This window comes from Coregonus clupeaformis, chromosome 38 (assembly GCF_020615455.1).
Source record: "Coregonus clupeaformis isolate EN_2021a chromosome 38, ASM2061545v1, whole genome shotgun sequence".
Lineage (NCBI taxonomy): Eukaryota > Metazoa > Chordata > Actinopteri > Salmoniformes > Salmonidae > Coregonus > Coregonus clupeaformis.
This window is the reverse complement of record NC_059229.1, coordinates 3,321,219-3,339,777: the sequence shown is the minus strand read 5'-3', so window position 1 is coordinate 3,339,777 and position 18,559 is coordinate 3,321,219. Positions and strand designations below refer to the sequence as shown.

At 44.5% G+C, this 18,559-nt stretch overlaps 1 protein-coding gene across 1 annotated transcript in view; it reads left to right on the top strand.

Moving 5' to 3' along the window:
- Nucleotides 1-18,559, top strand: part of LOC121553965 (zinc finger protein ZFPM2-like) — a 120,053-nt gene that overhangs the window by 95,628 nt on the left and 5,866 nt on the right. The window contains exon 7 of the mRNA XM_041867370.1: nt 333-575. Coding sequence (XP_041723304.1) covers nt 333-575 — 243 coding nt within the window. The remainder of the gene's footprint in view (nt 1-332; nt 576-18,559) is intronic.

The window sequence follows — 18,559 nt, the reverse complement described above, 5'->3', positions numbered from 1 at the left end:
CCATTTACTCTGATTAAGGTCTATTGGGTTCAGGTCATCGCTGTTTGACAGTCTATTCCAGCCCTGGTAAAAAATTGAAGATAACTTACGCTTAACCAGTTTCCTCACCCAAGAGACAGCACTGGTGCTTCTTTTAATCCCACCCCCCTCTCCTTCCACCAGATATAAATAAAGCCAGATTAAAAAATATATTAAATTAAGTACAGTGAGATGTGATTCTAATGTCTATGTGTGTGTATTCATCATAAGTGTTTGGATTTATACAACACTTTTCCAATGCCCAAAGCACTGTACTAAGGGAGTGAACTCGCCTCATCTCTGTCTTTCTGCAGAGGACATCTTCCCTTGTAAGGCGTGTGGGATATGGTACCGCAGTGAGAGGAACCTGCAAGCTCATCTGATGTACTATTGCAGCAGGAGACAGAGGGACTCAGTCTCAGACATGATGACAGAGCAGTTAGACAGGAAGACTGGTCCCCATCACATGACCAACGTAGGCCCTGGCCCCTACCCACACTGCAATATAACTGGACCAGCACAGCAGGCCTTGGAGATGCACTTGAACACCCACAATGGTGAGCAGAGAGGAGAATATGTTGACATCATGATGGTACTGTCAAATTATTGTCAATTTGATAGTGTTCATTTCCAATACAGTGAGACATTTACACAGCGTATATAAAACATTAGGAACACCTTCCTAATGTTGAGTTGCACCCCCCTCTCAGAACAGCCTCAATTCTTCGGTGCATGGACTCTACAAGGTGTCGAAAGCGTTCCACAGGGATGCTGGCCCATTTTGACAACAATGCCTCGCAAAGTTGTGTCAAGTTGGCTGGATGTCCTTTGGGTGGTGGACCATTCTTGACGCACACGGGAAACTGTTGAGCATGAAAAACCCAGCAGCGTTGCAGTTCTTGTCATACTCAGACCGGTGCGCCTGGCACCTACTACCATACCCCTTTCAAAGGCACTTACAATTTTTGTCTTGCCCATTCACCCTCTGAATGGCACACACACACAATCCATGTCTCAATTGTCTCGAGGCTTAAAAATCCTTCTTTAACCTGTGTCCTCCCCTCCATCTACACTGATTGAAGTGGGTTTAACAAACGATAAGGGATCATAGCTTTCACCTGGATTCACCTGGTGCATTCGGAAAGTATTCAGACCCCTACTTTTTCCACATTCTGTTACGTTACAGACTTATTCTAAAATTGATTAAATCGTTTTTTCCCCTCATCAATCTACACACAATACCCCATAATGACAAAGCAAAAACTGGTTTTTAGAAATACAAAAAATATCACATTTACATACAGTAAGTATTCAGACCCTTTACTCAGTACTTTGTTGAAGCACCTCTGGCAGCGATTACAGACTTGAGTCTTCTTGAGTATGACGCTACAAGCTTGGCACACCTGTATTTGGGGAGTTTCTCCCATTCTTCTCTGCAGATCCTCTCAAGCACTGTCAGGTTGGCTGGGGAGTGTCACTGCACAGCTATTTTCAGGTCTCTCCAGAGATGTTCGATCGGGTTCAAGTCCGGGTTCTGGCTGGGCCACTCAAGGATATTCAGAGACTTGTCCCGAAGCCACTCCTGCGTTGTCTTGGCTGTGTGCTTAGGGTCATTGTCCAGTTGGAAGGAGAACATTCAAATCAAATCAAATCAAATGTTATTTGTCACATACACGTGTTTAGCAGATGTTATAGCAGGTGTAGCGAAATGCTTGTAAATGCTTGAAATGCTTGAAATGCTTTACCCTCAGTCTGAGGTCCTTAGAGCTCTGGAGCAGATTACTGTATAAAATTAATACCTGTTTTCAATACCTTTCAATACCTCACCTTGCAAGGATAACAGCACTGAGCCTTTTTCTAAAATGTTTTATAAGTTGGAGAAGACATCGGGAGGGATCTTAGACCATTCCTCCATACAGAATCATTCCAGATCCTTGATATCCTTTGTCTGCATTTATGGGCTGCCCTCTTCATTTCAAACCACAGGGTTTCAATGGTTTTCAAGTCTGGAGACAGAGATGGCCATACCAAATGTTGATTTTGTGGCCAATTAACCATTTGTGGTTTTTGATGTGTGCTTGGGGTTATTGTCTTGCTGGAAGATACAGTTTTAGCCTCCTGGCAGAGGGAACCAGGTTTTTGGCTCAAATATTCTGGTACTAGATAAAGTTAATGATGCCGTTGACCTTATCAAGGGCCCCAGGACCAGTGGAAGCAAAATAGCCACATAACATCAAAGATCTACCACCATATTTTACAGTAGGTATGTGGTTCTTTTCTGCTCATGCATTCTCATTTCGATGCCAAACCCACAACTAGTGTGCGTGGCCAAGAGCTCTATTGGTCACCCACCTCAGCACCCAGCGCAAGCTCTTCTGGATCTGGTCCTGGGTTACTGAGCCAGCCATCCCCTGGATAAGCCCCCATAGCACGTCCCACAGGCTCGCAGCAACCCTATTGTCGTCCTCCAGTGGTGGTTGTTATAGGGATCTCCATTGTTAGGGATGTGGTGATCGCGGAAGCAAGGACCCACTGCTTCCCTGGAGCCCGTGTTCAGGACATAGATCACCAGGTCCCTGCTGTGATGGAGAAGCACCCGAATGCTCACACGGTAGTCATTCGTGTTAGTACAATCTTCGTAAATCAGAGCAATTAAAAGCTGACTTCAGAGTGCTCAGACAAACTAAAGGAGACAGACAAGCAGGTTCTCATTTCCGGGCCTCTACCAACAATAGGTTGCGGAATGGACACTTTAGTCATCTCCTCTGGCTACACCACTGTCTTAAATCCTACTGTTCCTCAATGGACTGACAATTTTGACCACTTTTGGGAGAGGCCCCAGTTTTACAAGAGGGATGACTTGCATCCAAATATGAAAGGGGCAAAAGTTAAGAGCGAGGAGGCTCTTATAAAGCATTGACTCAAAAACAGCCCAACCCCTGCTCAGGTCACTTTTCCCACTCCCACTATTTCACTGCGTTATCATCATTCTGCTACAGATAACCATATTCCCAGGGTTATTGTCAGTAATAATCTTGTGACCATAAAGTTGAATTCCACTGTTAGCTCTGTTACCTATAGCCCAATTGGGAAGCCCACTATGGTAAGCCCGTCCAGTGCTATTATATAAAATACCATAAATATAGATACTGTCAAGGAAATTCTAATCAATAATGAGGAGAGACAGGGTCAATCACCAATCAGGATATTACTCTCTTCAAAACGTATTAATAAGGTAGTAAGTGAGGCTGGTCGACCCAACACTCTTGACTGTTGGGTTGAGAGCTCTGACATACAGACAATACAAAGATATTTTATAGCAAGATACCCACCCCCTCTCACTCTACATGACAAACAGCAGATGTGTGGAATGAGTCAAAAGGTTAGGATTTGTATGAAATAAATTAATAATTCACAGCAGACAGTATCTGCGGTGAAGACTGTTCTCATTGGATGGAAACCAGGGTTTGGCCCCCAAGACATGGTTCTTATCAACATTATCCATACCAGAGCCATCTCTCCTTGGTGTGACACTCTGGCTCCATGGACTTTGATATTTGAGCCAGGGTTGTTCATTGTCATTGGTTTGGGTGTATTTCATTTGGTGGTGTTGGGGATGGGTGAGTTTCATTTTGTTTGTGTCTAGTGGTGATTGGTCTATGACTCCCAATCGGAGGTAACGAGTGTCAGCTGTCGGCTCGTTATCTCTGATTGGGAGCCATATATATTCTGTGTGTTTTCTCCTTTGTTTTGTGGGTTATTGTTCCAAGTTCAGTATATTGTCACTGTAGGACTTCACTATCGTCTTTTGTTGTTTTTTCGTGGTTGCTTTATAAATAAAGTCATCATGTTCACTCCACGCGCTGCGTATTGGTCCGCTCCTTCCGACGATCGTGACAGAATAACCCACCAAAAAAGGACCAAGCAGCGCGTCCAGGAGCAAAGGGTCTGGACATGGGAGGAACTGTTGGACGGTAAAGGGTCCTGGACGTGGGAAGAAATCCTGGACGGCATGGATCGCCGTCCATGGAGCGAAACAGAGGAGAGGCGACGGAGAGAGGAGCAACGGCGTCGGCAGAGCCAACGTCGGAAGGACGAGAGGCAACCCCAAGAAATTTTTGGGGGCACATGGCTTGGGCGACGGAGCAGCAGGAGGCTGCCACAAGGCAGAGTCAGAGGGCTGCCAGGTTAAGGGGGCTGACGGAGGCAGAGAAGGGACGGATTCAGTGGGCTACCAGGTCAAGGGGGCTACTGGGTAAAGCAGGGAAGGAAGGTGTTGAGGCACGGCGTGAGGTACTGGGGTGTGTAACCAGTTCGGTCCGGCCCGTTCCTAGTCCCGAGGTGCAGCCAGTAGTGTGTGTTCCCCGTGCGGTACGGCCTGTTCCGGTCCCTCGCACTAAGTGTAAGGTGCGCGTCGCCAGCCCGGTTCGGCCTGTTCCTGCCATACGCACCAAGTATGCGGTGCGCGTCGCCAGCTCAGCCCGGCCTGTTCCTACTCCACGCACCAGGGATACGGTGCGCCGCCCAGCCCAGCCCGGCCTGTTCCTACTCCACGCACCAGGGATACGGTGCGCTCGCCAGCCCAGCCCGGCCTGTTCCTACTCCACGCACCAGGGATACGGTGCGCCGCCAGCCCGGCCCGGCCTGTTCCGGCCACTCGCACCAGGGATACGGTGCGCGTCGCCAGCCCCGCCCGGCCTGTTCCTGCTCTCCGCACTAGGCGTGAGGTGAGTCCCCAGGGTCCAGCATGCCCTGTTCCGGCTCCCCGCACTAGGCGTTATGGGAGTCCCCAGGGTCCAGCATGCCCTGTTCCGACTCCCCGCACTAGCCCTGAGATGCGTGTCCTCAGCCCGGTACCTCCAGTTCCGGCACCACGCATCAGGCCTACGGTGCGTCCCCAGGGCCAAGCATGCCCTGTTGCTGCTTCCCGCACTAGCCCTGAGATGCGTGTCCTCAGCCCGGTACCTCCAGTTCCGGCACCACGCATCAGGCCTACGGTGCGTCCCCAGGGTCCAGCATGCCCTGTTGCTTCTCCCCGCACTAGCCCTGAGATGCGTGTCCTCAGCCCGGTACCTCCTGTTCCGGCACCACGCACCAGGCCTACGATGCGCCTCAGACGGCCAGAGTCTGCCGTCTGCCCAACGGGGCCTGAACTGCCCGTCTGCCCAAAGCCTGCAAAGCCGCCCGTCTGCCATGAGCCATCAGAGCCGTCCGCCAGACCGGGAGCCGCTAGAGCCTTCCGCCAGACAGGATCAGCCAGAGCCTTCCGCCAGACAGGATCAGCCAGAGCCTTCTGCCAGACAGGATCAGCCAGAGCCTTCTGCCAGACAGGATCAGCCAGAGCCTTCTGCCAGACAGGATCAGCCAGAGCCTTCCGCCAGACAGGATCAGCCAGATCCGTCAGTCGGCCATGAGCAGCCAGATCCGTCCAGTCGGCCATGAGCAGCCAGATCCGTCAGCCAGCCATGAGCAGCCATATCCGTCAGCCAGCCATGAGCAGCCAGATCCGTTAGCCAGCCATGAGCAGCCAGATCCGTTAGCCAGCCATGAGCAGCCAGTTCCGTCAGCCAGCCATGAGCCGTCCAGCCAGGATCCGCCAGAGCCGTCCAGCCAGGATCCGCCAGAGCCGTCCAGCCGGGATCCGCCAGAGCCGTCCAACCGGGATCCGTCAGAGCCGTCCAGCCAGGATCCGCCAGCCAGCCAGGATCCGCCAGAGCCAGCTAGCCTGGTACTGCCCCTTAGTCCGGTACTGCCCCTTAGTCCGGTACTGCCCCGTAGTCCGGTGCTGCCCCTTAGTCCGGTGCTGCCCCTTAGCCCGGTGCTGCCCCTTGTCCCGGTGCTGCCCCTTATCCCGGTGCTGCCCCTTATCCCGGTGCTGCCCCTTAGGCCGATGCTGCCCCTTAGTCCGGTGTTGCCCCTTAGTCCAGGTGGGGTTAGTTGGAGGGTGGTCATTGGGAGGAGGCTACCGAAGCAGGTTGTGACTGTGGTGGGGTGGGGATCACGACCGGGGCCAGAGCCGCCACCGTGGACAGACGCCCACCCAGACCCTCCCCTAGTCCTGATATTGGTGCGCCCGGAGTTCGCACCTTTAGGGGGGGGTACTGTGACACTCTGGCTCCATGGACTTTGATATTTGAGCCAGGGTTGTTCATTGTCATTGGTTTGGGTGTATTTCATTTGGTGGTGTTGGGGATGGGTGAGTTTCATTTTGTTTGTGTCTAGTGGTGATTGGTCTATGACTCCCAATCGGAGGTAACGAGTGTCAGCTGTCGGCTCGTTATCTCTGATTGGGAGCCATATATATTCTGTGTGTTTTCTCCTTTGTTTTGTGGGTTATTGTTCCAAGTTCAGTATATTGTCACTGTAGGACTTCACTATCGTCTTTTGTTGTTTTTTCGTGGTTGCTTTATAAATAAAGTCATCATGTTCACTCCACGCGCTGCGTATTGGTCCGCTCCTTCCGACGATCGTGACACTTGGTATCTTACATTACACAAACACCAATTCAGTCTATGAAAATGCAGGGTCAGTCAGAGCAGAGACATCTCCCTCTCACACACCATTAATCATGAAATGGAATGTGGCTGTTGGTTTTATTACCTAGCCATCCCTAAATCAATTGCCAGGCCCAACTTCAGAGGCTCCTCTCAGTTCACACAGACACAGAAGAGAGAGTTTCTAAGAACCCTATACTATTGCATAAAACAGTATTAAACATAATCTTGTAATTTTTCAACCATATTCCCCCATTTTGAGACTTGCGTCTCAACTTCAAAGAAAATTACAAGGTTTAAAAATACATTAATACAAATGTAGAAAACCAAATAAAACATCAAACAAGTTTTAACTTAAGCATATAAAAAACGTATATATTACCATTGTAAATGACCATCCGTTGGTTTATTGAGCTTTTAAACCTTAACATAAATTATCCTTCATTGGGAATGATATAAACGTTAAAATATCATTAAGAAATTCTCAGCAATCTAAATCAAAGTACATTTTTCATCAGTACGAAACAAAATGTTGCTACTGAGCATACTCCAATTGGTCAGCATGGTGGAAATAACTATTTCGATCCCCATAACACCATCTGTAGAAACTAAAATGAGCATATCTTGTTGGACAATCCAGGTAGTGACTCCCAGTTTAAGTCAAATGTATTCCATTTAGTGCCTAATGAACATGACCCAGGAGAAGCATAGTTCCTGAACATTAACATTATCATTAAAAATGTAATTTACTAATGAATATACGTAGGTCAAATAGATTAGGATCAGTTTCACTCTCAGGATCAGTTCACCCTCTCCATCCATTCACCAAGACATGCTGAGAATAGTGTCAATATCTTTAGTACACAACTTCTTTACCCATGTCACAATTAGCATAACAACAATCAAAACAATCAATCCATAATACATCAATTGCTTCTCTCATATAGTTATTAAGATACTAACAACTTACTCAAATCAATCAGTCAGTTTACAAATCATAATCAAAACCCAATTAATGATCGAAACCAAATTTAGAATGACAATTCTTAGTGATTCACATTGGTCCTATCACTCAAAGTTAAAACCCTCAACTTAGCACACATCGACACTGGCAGAATGTACATCTATATTAACATACAGTATAATTATCCATAATTCTAGTATTAACTTCCTCATTAGGATTATAATTACAGATCAGTATCTCAATGCATTCTTAGTCTAAATTACTATAAATTTAGCAGTGTGTAGACCTCCTCAATCAACCTGATACCCCAAAATAAACAATTTTAGACAATTATGGGCACAGTTGACCAACCCCCCTCCAGGCACTCGTTCTTCTGGCATCTCTTCATTTTCTTCTTCAGATAGCATTATAGTTCAAAATGGATGGCCCATGATAATGTCCCAATTTCAATGTCTCAGGAATAATCTGATTTTCCCAGACAGACTAATGTCTCACCTGAGCCCCACCACAACGCCTATTATGTCTTGTCCATTTGCCAACCAGTATACCAGCAACATTAGAGAAGTTTTGGAACGGATCTCTCTCCATGCTCACTTCACTCCTGTCGCACTCCTGAGACAAAAGGCATGAGAGAAAAAGCAGTTGATAGCTTCGATTAGATGCTGTGTACAGGTTGCTGGCTCGAAGTGGTGCAGGACCGTATTGAATGTCATTTTCTTCAACCGGTCAGAGGGGGTTTTGAGGTTCACACCGTTCTTGGCCGAATTATCCCTTTCATGCATATAGATACCATCTGTAGTCACGATCACCATAACCTTGAGAGAGGACAGATCAGAACAACAGTTTAGTTCAGTCCATTTCTGATTCAGGAAATCCAGACAAGCATTGACTGTGTAAAAAATTATTACTTTTACCAATATTCTCAATACAAATTTCTAAGACAAATGTCAAAGAATAACAACACATTCTGTTGAAACAATGTTTTCAAATTACAGGATCAGGAAGTTAGACCACTAATCCTTAGGGAGTCATCTCGATCATCCAGCAGACCCAATATGGTGAGATTTGTATCGAAACAAAACAGAACAAACAACACAACAATACACTCCTTCATATATCACTCGATACACTTCTCTATATCACTCAAGGTGTGTAAAACTTCAATCCAAAAACCTTCAGAGGACTGGTAACTCCCCCATTTTGACACATTACTCACAATGTGATTAATGTGGAAAAACAGCAACACTACTGGTGAAATAAAAACAAATTTAAAATAACAAATCCATAATAACTCTGTAAAGAAAGAATTGTACCCATACAGTCATAGGAAAATAGACTTAAGACAGCCTACCCTTATTGAAAGGCAAACACCCTCTCCTTCTCCCCCGTGGACCAAATCACAAATAGGGCTATGAACTATAAATTCATCATAAGTATCAGTATTACAAATAACCTTCAAATCAGTATTACATATGACCTTTAAATCATCATCCAATGTTTCTCTGCTTTCAGTGAGGGCGATCAAACCACACTAGAAAGTCACAACAGAGGTCAGAGGTCATTCAAACCGTTCAAAGAAGTGTTTCATTCTATAGTAGACTAATTATTTAAAAACAGTCAAATATTTCATAAATTTCGTATCCGAGGTGTACAGTAAGTCTTCAGTACAGTTCTTATCAAAAGTTTAATTAAAACTCAGAAAACAAAAACTTCAGAAAATTCCATGTGTCCCTTTAAGGTGCATGTCAAGGGCTGATGTGGATGCGGTGTTGGAGTCAGGCGCAGGACACAGAAGCTTAGTCAAACCGACTTTAATTGTCACAAAGACAAATACAAAATAACGGGCCTCAACACACAGGAGGCGAGCGATTACGCAAACGGTGCGTAAAACACTAAACAATAGAAAACAATAAACATACACCAACGGACAGGCGTACAACAACACACAACTGCAAACAAAACCAAAGGAAACTTATAGGTGACCTAATCAATACATAATACGAAACAGGTGCACCAACAAGACAAAACCAAACAAACATAGAGAACATCAAGCGGTAGCAGCTAGTACTCCGGGGACGACGAACGCCGAAGCCTGCCCGAACAAGGAGGAGGAGCAGTCTCTGCGGAATTCGTGACAGTGCAGTCTGTCTAACCTGTGAAAAACCCACTAAACCCAAATGAAATAGTCCATTCAAGAAGTCAAACACGGTATTAAAACACTAACAAATATTCATAACAAGTGTGTTGTGTGAGGGTATTTGCAAGCCATAGGGCAAAAACAAACAAAAATGGCCAGGCCTTATTTAATTTGGTAGCTCCCTTTATGGCTGAATCCAGATACCTTTATACTTATAAAACTGCTGAATTTCACTAACGGCACTCCCCAGACCACAGTCTCAGGAAACATTCCAAAGAGAGAGATAGACACCCTTCTCTCCTGGAAGAGAACGTGTACATTTCGTTAACATTCACCATAGCACATCTTAATCAGCAACCCAAACGTTTTAATTACAAACAAAACATGATGAAGATAATTCCACTATACTCCCTCCAATCAGACATTGTGTGTTTTAATCTACCCCATCGTTTTATGTATCCTTTATTTAGCATACAAGTAGCGATAGTTACCGGAGTTGTAACTCCAGTTCTATGAATGGAGTGGAGTCCCATAGGGGAGCTCTGCTCCTATTGGTTTACCCTGCTGCCTAGACAGCAAATATCCTGAGAAAAAATTATGCACACACCTGCAGCCAATAGGAGTACAGGTGTCCCTATATAAGGGGATGCTTCCCCTCAATCAGCAATAATGGTCGGCAGGGCCTTAAGTCCTATGAGGCTCCGCTCCACTCATAGAACTGGAGTTAGAACTCTGGTAACTATCGTTGTATATCCTGGAGCTCCGCCCCATAGGGAAGCTCTGCTCCTATTGGTTTAAGGTGGAGCGCAACGTTCCAAAATGTACTCCCTGCCGAGCTTAACACTTCCCACCTATTGAAAAGGTCGGGCCCAGCAATGGCTGCGACCAAGTCCCACAGTACTGTGACACACTGTGTCACAATATACTGTGTCCTCAGTACAATCCGCCACACCTAGTCCAAAGGCATTGCAAATGTCTAGTGGGCAGATAACCAGAATATGAGCCATACTAATCTGAACCAGCAGATCCGTCAATATTACATGACCGGTCTAATAGTAATGTAAACAATATTACAAACACTATTTCCCTCATCATTCCACCCTAACCCAGTTATACACTGGTGGGCAGCTCAACAACATGCCTTCTACTGTACTGAGAATATCAGTCAGGAGTCATGTCACATATGTCTCTCTCCTAGAAAAGAGCGGACCTGATGGAGACCAGCCCCCTCAGTCCTGCATCTTTCCTCCTAGCTCAAGTCCGCTGAGTACAGACTGAGTCAAAGAGTTAGAAGACATATCTAAGAGATAGAAACGGATAAAAGGAGACGGTGACTACCACTACGCCGCTGCGCAAATATCCTCTACCCCTGTTCCTCTGAAAAGGGCAGTAGAAGCCGCCACTCCACGAGTGGAGTGGGCTCTTATACCCAGAGGCAATGGCCGCCCTGCAGCCTCATAAGCCATCTCAATGCCTTCACAAAGTCAATGAGGCAGACGCTGTTTAGAAAGTGGTCTACCTAGTGCAGCCGCACCGTGACACACAAACACCTGAGATGATGACCTAATCACCGCCGTGCGTTCCATGTAGCGCGCCAAGGCACGCACTGGACACAGACGATGGAGCCGTTCCTCTCTCCTCTCACCATGGGGAGGGGGAGAGAAGGCCCACAGCTCTACGATCTGTGATCTGTATGAGCTCTTATGCCAGGTTAGGACATAACACCGCTCTGTTCAGATCGCCATTAATGGCAAGGCAGTCAGGTCTTGTCGAAAGAGCACACAAATCAGTGACACGCTTAGCAGTGGTCAAAGCGAGCAACAGTGCCATCTTCAAAGACAACATCTTGAGGGGAATTTGATTCAATGGTTGGAACGGCGGCTCACAGAGCGCTTCGCGTACCAAAGCCAAATCCCACTGGGGAAGCGTGGCTATAGGCCTTGGCCTAAGCCGCCGCTTTCCCAATAGGAAACGTTTCACCAGAGGGTGGCTGAAGACAGTGTCTCTGCCAAACCCTTCATGACAAGCCGAAATCAAAAACCGTGATCATTTTTTTATAATCGAACCGATACCGAACCAACCTCAAAAAGCACTAATCGCTCAGCACTACCTGTAGACAAACACGCTCCCGTTAAATGCCTTAGAGTAAAAAATTGAATAAATCATTGGTTCTCTACAGAACTTTCAGGTCTTGTTACGATGAGAAATCAGGTCTGGGCCAAGGCTAGAAAAACTGATTTTGTAGCTGTCAGGCAATTGAGAAATAGATGCACTTCCTCAGTCAAGAAAGCTAAACCTAGCTACTTTCTAAGTTCTATCTCAGACTCTGGTAGTGATAGGTCAACATTTTGGAAAACAGTTAATGCACTGAAGCGTGAAAATTCCTGTCCTTCTGTACCTAAGCAAGTTGTGTCAGACTCTGGCATCACTACTGAGAAAAATTAAGTGATGCTTTTAATCATCATTTTATCTCGGCAGGCTTTTTATTTGAAATAAATTGTGGTTTAACTGACCTTGGTCAGCTAGTCAACTGCCTGGCTCTTTCCCAGCTTGATGGAAGTTCCATCAACTTCTAGTGAATCTTTGTTTTCACTTCAACACCTTCCTACTTGTGATGTGCTAGACGCCTTCAACATTTATTTCTTTAAGCAATGGCTTTTTTCTGGCCACTCTTTCTGCCCAGCTCTGTGGAGTGTACGGCTTAAAGTGGTCCTATGGACAGATATTCCAATCTCTGCTGTGGAGCTTTGCAGCTCCTTCAGGGTTATCTTTGGTCTCTTTGTTGCCTCTCTGATTAATGCCCTCCTTGCCTGGTCCAGGAGTTTTGGTGGGCTGCCCTCTCTTGGCAGGTTTGTTGTGGTGCCATATTCTTTCATTTTTTATTAATGGATTTAATGGTGCTCCGTGGGATTTTTTTATAACCCAACCCTGATCTGTACTTCTCCACAACGTTGTCCCTGACCTGTTTGGAGAGCAGGTCTTCATGGTGGCACTTGCTTGGTGGTGTCCCTTGGTTAGTGGTGTTGCAGACTCTGGGGTCTTTCAGAACAGGTGTATATATACTGAGATCATGTGACAGATCATGTGACACTTAGATTGCACACAGGTGGACTTTATTTAACTAATTATGTGACTTCTGAAGGTAATTGGTTGCACCAGATCTTATTTAGGGGCTTCATAGCAAAGGGGGTGAATACATATGCACGCACCTCTTTTCCATTATTTATTTTTGTGAATTTTTTGAAACAAGTAATTTTTTAAATTTCATTTCACCAATTTGGTCTATTTTGTGTATGTCCATTACATGAAATCCAAATAAAAATCAATTTAAATTACAGGTTGTAATGCAACAAAATAGGAAAAAAACGCCAAGGGGGATGAATACTTTTGCAAGGCACTGTAGCTGGTTTGAAAATTATTTAAAGGACAGAACACAGTGTGTATTTACTGATGGTGTTAATTTAGGTTTATGGACATAACAAAGGGATCGATTCTTGGTCTGGTTCTTTTCACTATTTACATGAACAATATTGGTTTATTTGTATAAAATTCTAACTTTCACCTGTGTGCAGACGACAGAGTGGTGTATGCTATTGACCCCACAGCTGACCAGGCTCTGTCAGAGATTCAATCTGCCTTTATTGCCCTGCAGAAAGCCTTTGTCGAACTGAAATTTGACCTTAATACAGTATATGTTATTTTCCCAAATCACATAAAAAATTATCTGATCATTTATGCATACATACTTTGGATGGTGCCCTCATTGATTGTGTCCCCGCCTATAAATATCTGTGCATTCGGATTGTCGAAAAGCTATCTTTCAAAAACCATGTTGATGATTTAGTCAAGAAAGTAAGAATTAAAATAAGCTTATTCTATAGGAACAGGTTCTGTCTTTCGTTAAATAGCAGAAAACAAATCATTCAGTCAACATTTATTCCAGTTATTGACTATGGCAATATCATCTATATTTAGTTTATCATAGCGCGTTGCGCTTTATTACGGCCGATAGGTTGAGTACACATCATATGTTGTTGACCGCTGAACGCAGAATGAGAGACCTCGGTTTATTGTTTTTGTAAAGTTGTGACAGTGTTTTCTTGTAAAGTTAGATTTTATATACTTTTAAATTTTGGATCCCGCAGCTCAGTTGGGCACAGTTGTTATGAACACTACTATCTGTTCCGGGATCCTGCCAGATTCCATGTAAAGAGAGAGACACAGATACCCAGCTAGCCAAGCTGGCTTGGCAGTCTCAAATGGGGGTCGCAATTGAATGTTTTCAACCCTGCAGGAGCTGTGTTTGCTTTGCTTTATTCCGGGACAATGTGGACCGCACAGATTTTCAATGTAGCAACTGTTTGCTTGCAGAGGACTACAGGGGCGAAGTGGCTACTCTTAGCAAACAAGTAGCGAACCTACAAAAGCTACTGGGGAATCCACATCCATCTACTTTTTATTTTTATTCTACCCAAGTAGCTGGACGCCGCTCTGGTCTGGTGGAAGTGTCGCTGTCGTGTCGGCCCTCCACAGGGAAACGGAGCTAGTAGGATGCTCCTGGATGACTTGGGGGATATTCTTGTTCTCAACCCAACCAACCAGCCATGGAGATATGTCACTCACCGTGGAAGTCGAAGAAAGCGTCCTCTGGCAATGAGGGCCTCCTTGGAGATGTTAAGCCCATACCGGACACAGACCAGAAACGGCTTTGCCGCCCTGGATCCAGAGGTTCCGGCGCCTTCATCTCGGTTCCCAGTGCAAAAACCTTGTGCTACCCAGGAGCATGAGTACAGGACATTACAAGGCTGCTTCCGACCGTTCTACGAATGCTGCCATGGGCTGACGCTGTTGTTGTCCATGTGGGGTCAAACGACATCAGGAGGGCTAGCTCGTAACTTCTGAAAATTGATTTGAAAGAACTGATTCTAGCACTGAAAGATTCCAAAAAAGTGGCCAATCATTTCAGGTCCGGTACCATCGTTGGGCCGTGGGTTGAATGATTCAGCAGGCTATTGGCATTACACACCTGGCTAAAAGATTACTGTAGCTCTGTTGGAATCACTTTTATAGATAACTTTGACACCTTCTGGAAACAGAAGATACTCTACAGGAATGGCGGAGTCCATCGGATTAGTCTTGGCTCCTGGTCTCTGTCCACACATTTCAAGGCTGCGTTGAGACAATAACTTGTCAATGACCCAAGTCCAGCTCAGTTAATCCCTACCATTGTGATGCTGAGTTGCCATAATGCTGCATCAAATGTACATTATCCCAGGGGTGTTAGCAGTAGCATAATTTATGTCCCCCTAACTGCCCTGAATTCCTAACTGCACTCTGTTGATCCTACAGCGATTGTATGCAGTAATCATGTGCCAATGAACCAGAGTTACACTATTAGCATTGAGGTGGAGTGCCCTAGTAGGAAGTCCACTGGGTGCAGCTCACCATGTGCTATCATCTCCAATATAAATAACATAAGCAAGTCTACTTCTGATAAGTTTCCCAGTAAAACATTAAAAACAATCAAGCTACCCAGAAAAGTGCAAAAAATAGCCCATATGAACATATGTAGCCTAAGAAAAAAGGTTAATGAAGTCAATAATTTGCTTGTAACAGATGACATTCATACTCTGACTATCTCTGAAACTCACTTAGATAATACATTTGATGATACAGTGGTAGCAATACATGGTTATAACATCTACCGAAAAGGCAGAAATGCCAATGGGGGAGGTGTTGTGGTCTAAATTCAGAACCACATTCCTGTAAAGCTTAGAGAGGATCTCATGTTAAATACTGTTGAAGTAATATGGCTACAGGTTCATCTGCCTCACCTAAAGCCCATTCTTGTGGGAAGCTGCTATAGACCACCAAGTGCTAACAGTCAGTATCTGGATAATATGTGTGAAATAAATGCTTGATAATGTATGTGATATCAACAGAGAAGTATATTTTCTGGGTGATTTAAATATTGACTGACTTTCATCAAGCTGCCCACTCAAGAAAAAACGTCAAACTGTAACCAGTGCCTGCAACCTGGTTCAGATTGTCAGTCAACCTACCAGGGCTACAGCACAGGAATGAAATCATCAACATGTATTGATCATTACTAATGCTGCATAAATTTGCTTTAAAGCAGTATCCATCGGATGTAGTGATCACAATATAGTAGCCATATCTAGGAAATCCAAAGTTCCAAAGGCTGGGCCTAATATAGTGTATAAGAGGTCATACAATATGTTTTGTAGTGATTCTTATGTTGATGATGTAAAAAATATTTGCTGGTCTGTGGTGTGTAATGAGGAGCAACTAGACACTGCACTTGACACATTTATGAAATTGCTTATTTCAGTTAGTAATACGCATGCACCCATTAAGAAAATGAATATAAAAACTTCTAAATCCCCTTGTATTGATGAGGAATTGAAAAATTGTACGGTTGAGAGGACGAGGCAAAAGGTATAGCAAATAAGTCTGGCAGCACAACCGATTGGCAAACGTACTGCAAATTGAGAAATCATGTGACTAAACTAAATAAAAATAAAAATAAACTATACTATGAAACAAAAACAAATGATATAAAGAATGATAGTAAAACGCTTTGGAGCACCTTAAATGAAATACTTGGGAAAAAAGGCTAACTCGGATCCGTCATTGTCACGTTCGTTGAAGGACGGGACAGACCAAGGCGCAGCGTGATATACGTACATGTTTATTAACATAATAAACACTCGACAAAACAATAAACGAAATGAAACGTGAAGTCCAAGGTAGCACACACAACATACCTTACAAGGAACAAGATCCCACAACCCACTAGTGCCAATAGGCTGCCTAAGTATGGTCCCCAATCAGAGACAACGAGCGACAGCTGCCTCTGATTGGGAACCACACCGGCCAACATAGATATATACATACTAGAATAACACCCATTGAAAACGCACAACAAAGAATATACACACCCTGACTCAACATTTAAGCGTCCCCTGAGTCAGGGCGTGACAGTCATTCATTGAATCAGATGGCTCATTCATCACAAAACCCACTGATATTGCCAACTACTTTAATGATGTTTTCAATGGCAAGATTAGAAAATGTAGTTATGGCATGCCAGCAACAAACGCTGACACTACACATCCAAGTATATCTGAACAAATTATGAAAGACAAGCATTGTACTTTGGAATTCCGGAAGAAGTGAAAAAATTATTGTTGTCTATCAACAATGACAAGCCACTGGGCTCTGACAACTTGAATGGAAAATTTCTGAGGATAATAGCGGACGATATTGCCACTCCTATTTGTCATATCTTCAATTTAAGCCTACTAGAAAGTGTGTGCCCTCAGGCCTGGAGGGAAGCAAAAGTCATTCCGCTACCCAAGAATAGTAAAGCCCCCTTTACTGTGTGACACGTACTGAGTATACGAAGAGGCAGGACGCAGATGCAGGAATTAACAAGGTCAAGGTTTACTAAACAATGATAAAGAGAAATAAGAAAGAGAGCGTAAACGACACGAAGCTTAACAATCACACACAACATCATCCAGAACAGTCCAGGGCTAAATAGGGGTGGTGATGAGATGATGAGGTGCAGGTGCGCTGGAGGTGATTAGGGTGCGTAGGATTTCCTTTCCGGTGTTGCCAAGGTGGTGCGCTCAGACCGGTGGCTCAGTAGACCGGCGAATCAGAGCGCCGGAGGGGAGCAACGGGAGGAGACGTGACATACTGGCTCAAATAGCCGACCAATCAGCCTGTTACCAACCCTTAGTAAACTTCTGGAAAAAATGGTGTTTGACCAGATACAATGCTATTTTACAGTAAACAAATTGACAACAGACCTTCAGCACGGTTATAAGGAAGGACATTCAACAAGCATAGCACTTACACAAATGACTGATGATTGGCTGAGATAAATTGATGATAAAAATATTGTGGGGGCTGTTTTGTTAGACTTCAGTGTAGCTTTTGACATTATCGATCATAGTGTGCTGCTGGAAAAACGTATGTGTTATGGCTTTACACCCCCTGCTATATTGTGGATAAAGGGTTACCTGTCTAACAGAACACAGAGGGTGTTCTTTAATGGAAGCCTCTCCAACATAATATAATATAATAATCCAGGTAGAATCAGGAATTCCCCATGGCAGCTGTCTAGTCCCCTTACTTTTTTCAATCTTTACTAACGACATGCCACTGGCTTTGAGTAAAGCAAGTGTGTCGATGTATGCGGGTGACTCAACACTATACACGTCAGCTACTACAGCGACTGAAATGACTGCAACACTTAACTAACTGCAGCTCTTTGTTTCAGAATGGGTGGAATAAGTTAGTCCTAAATATTTCCAAAACTAAACGCATTGCATTTGGGGCAAATCATTCACTAAAACCTAAACATCAACTGAATCTTGTAATGCAAGTTGAGGTGACTAAACGGCTTGGAGTAACCCTGGATTGTAAACTGTCATGGTCAGAACATATTGATACAACAGTAGCTAAGATGGGGAGAAGTCAAATCAAAATCAAATCAAATCAAATTTGATTGGCCACATGCGCCGAATACAACAGGTGCAGACATTGCAGTGAAATGCTTACTTACAGCCCTTAACCAACAGTGCATTTCTTTTTAATAAAAAAAGTAAAATAAAACATTAACAAAAAAGTGTTGAGAAAAAAAGAGCAGAGGTAAAATAAAATAACAGTAGGGAGGCTATATATACAGTGGGGTACTGGTGCAGAGTCAATGTGCGGGGCCACCGGCTAGTTGAGGTAGTTAAAGTAATATGTACATGTGGGTAGAGTTAAAGTGACTATGCATAAATAATTAACAGAGTAGCAGCAGCGTAAAAAGATGGGGTGGGGGGCAGTGCAAATAGACCGGGTAGCCATGATTAGCTGTTCAGGAGTCTTATGGCTTGGGGGTAGAAGCTGTTGAGAAGTCTTTTGGAC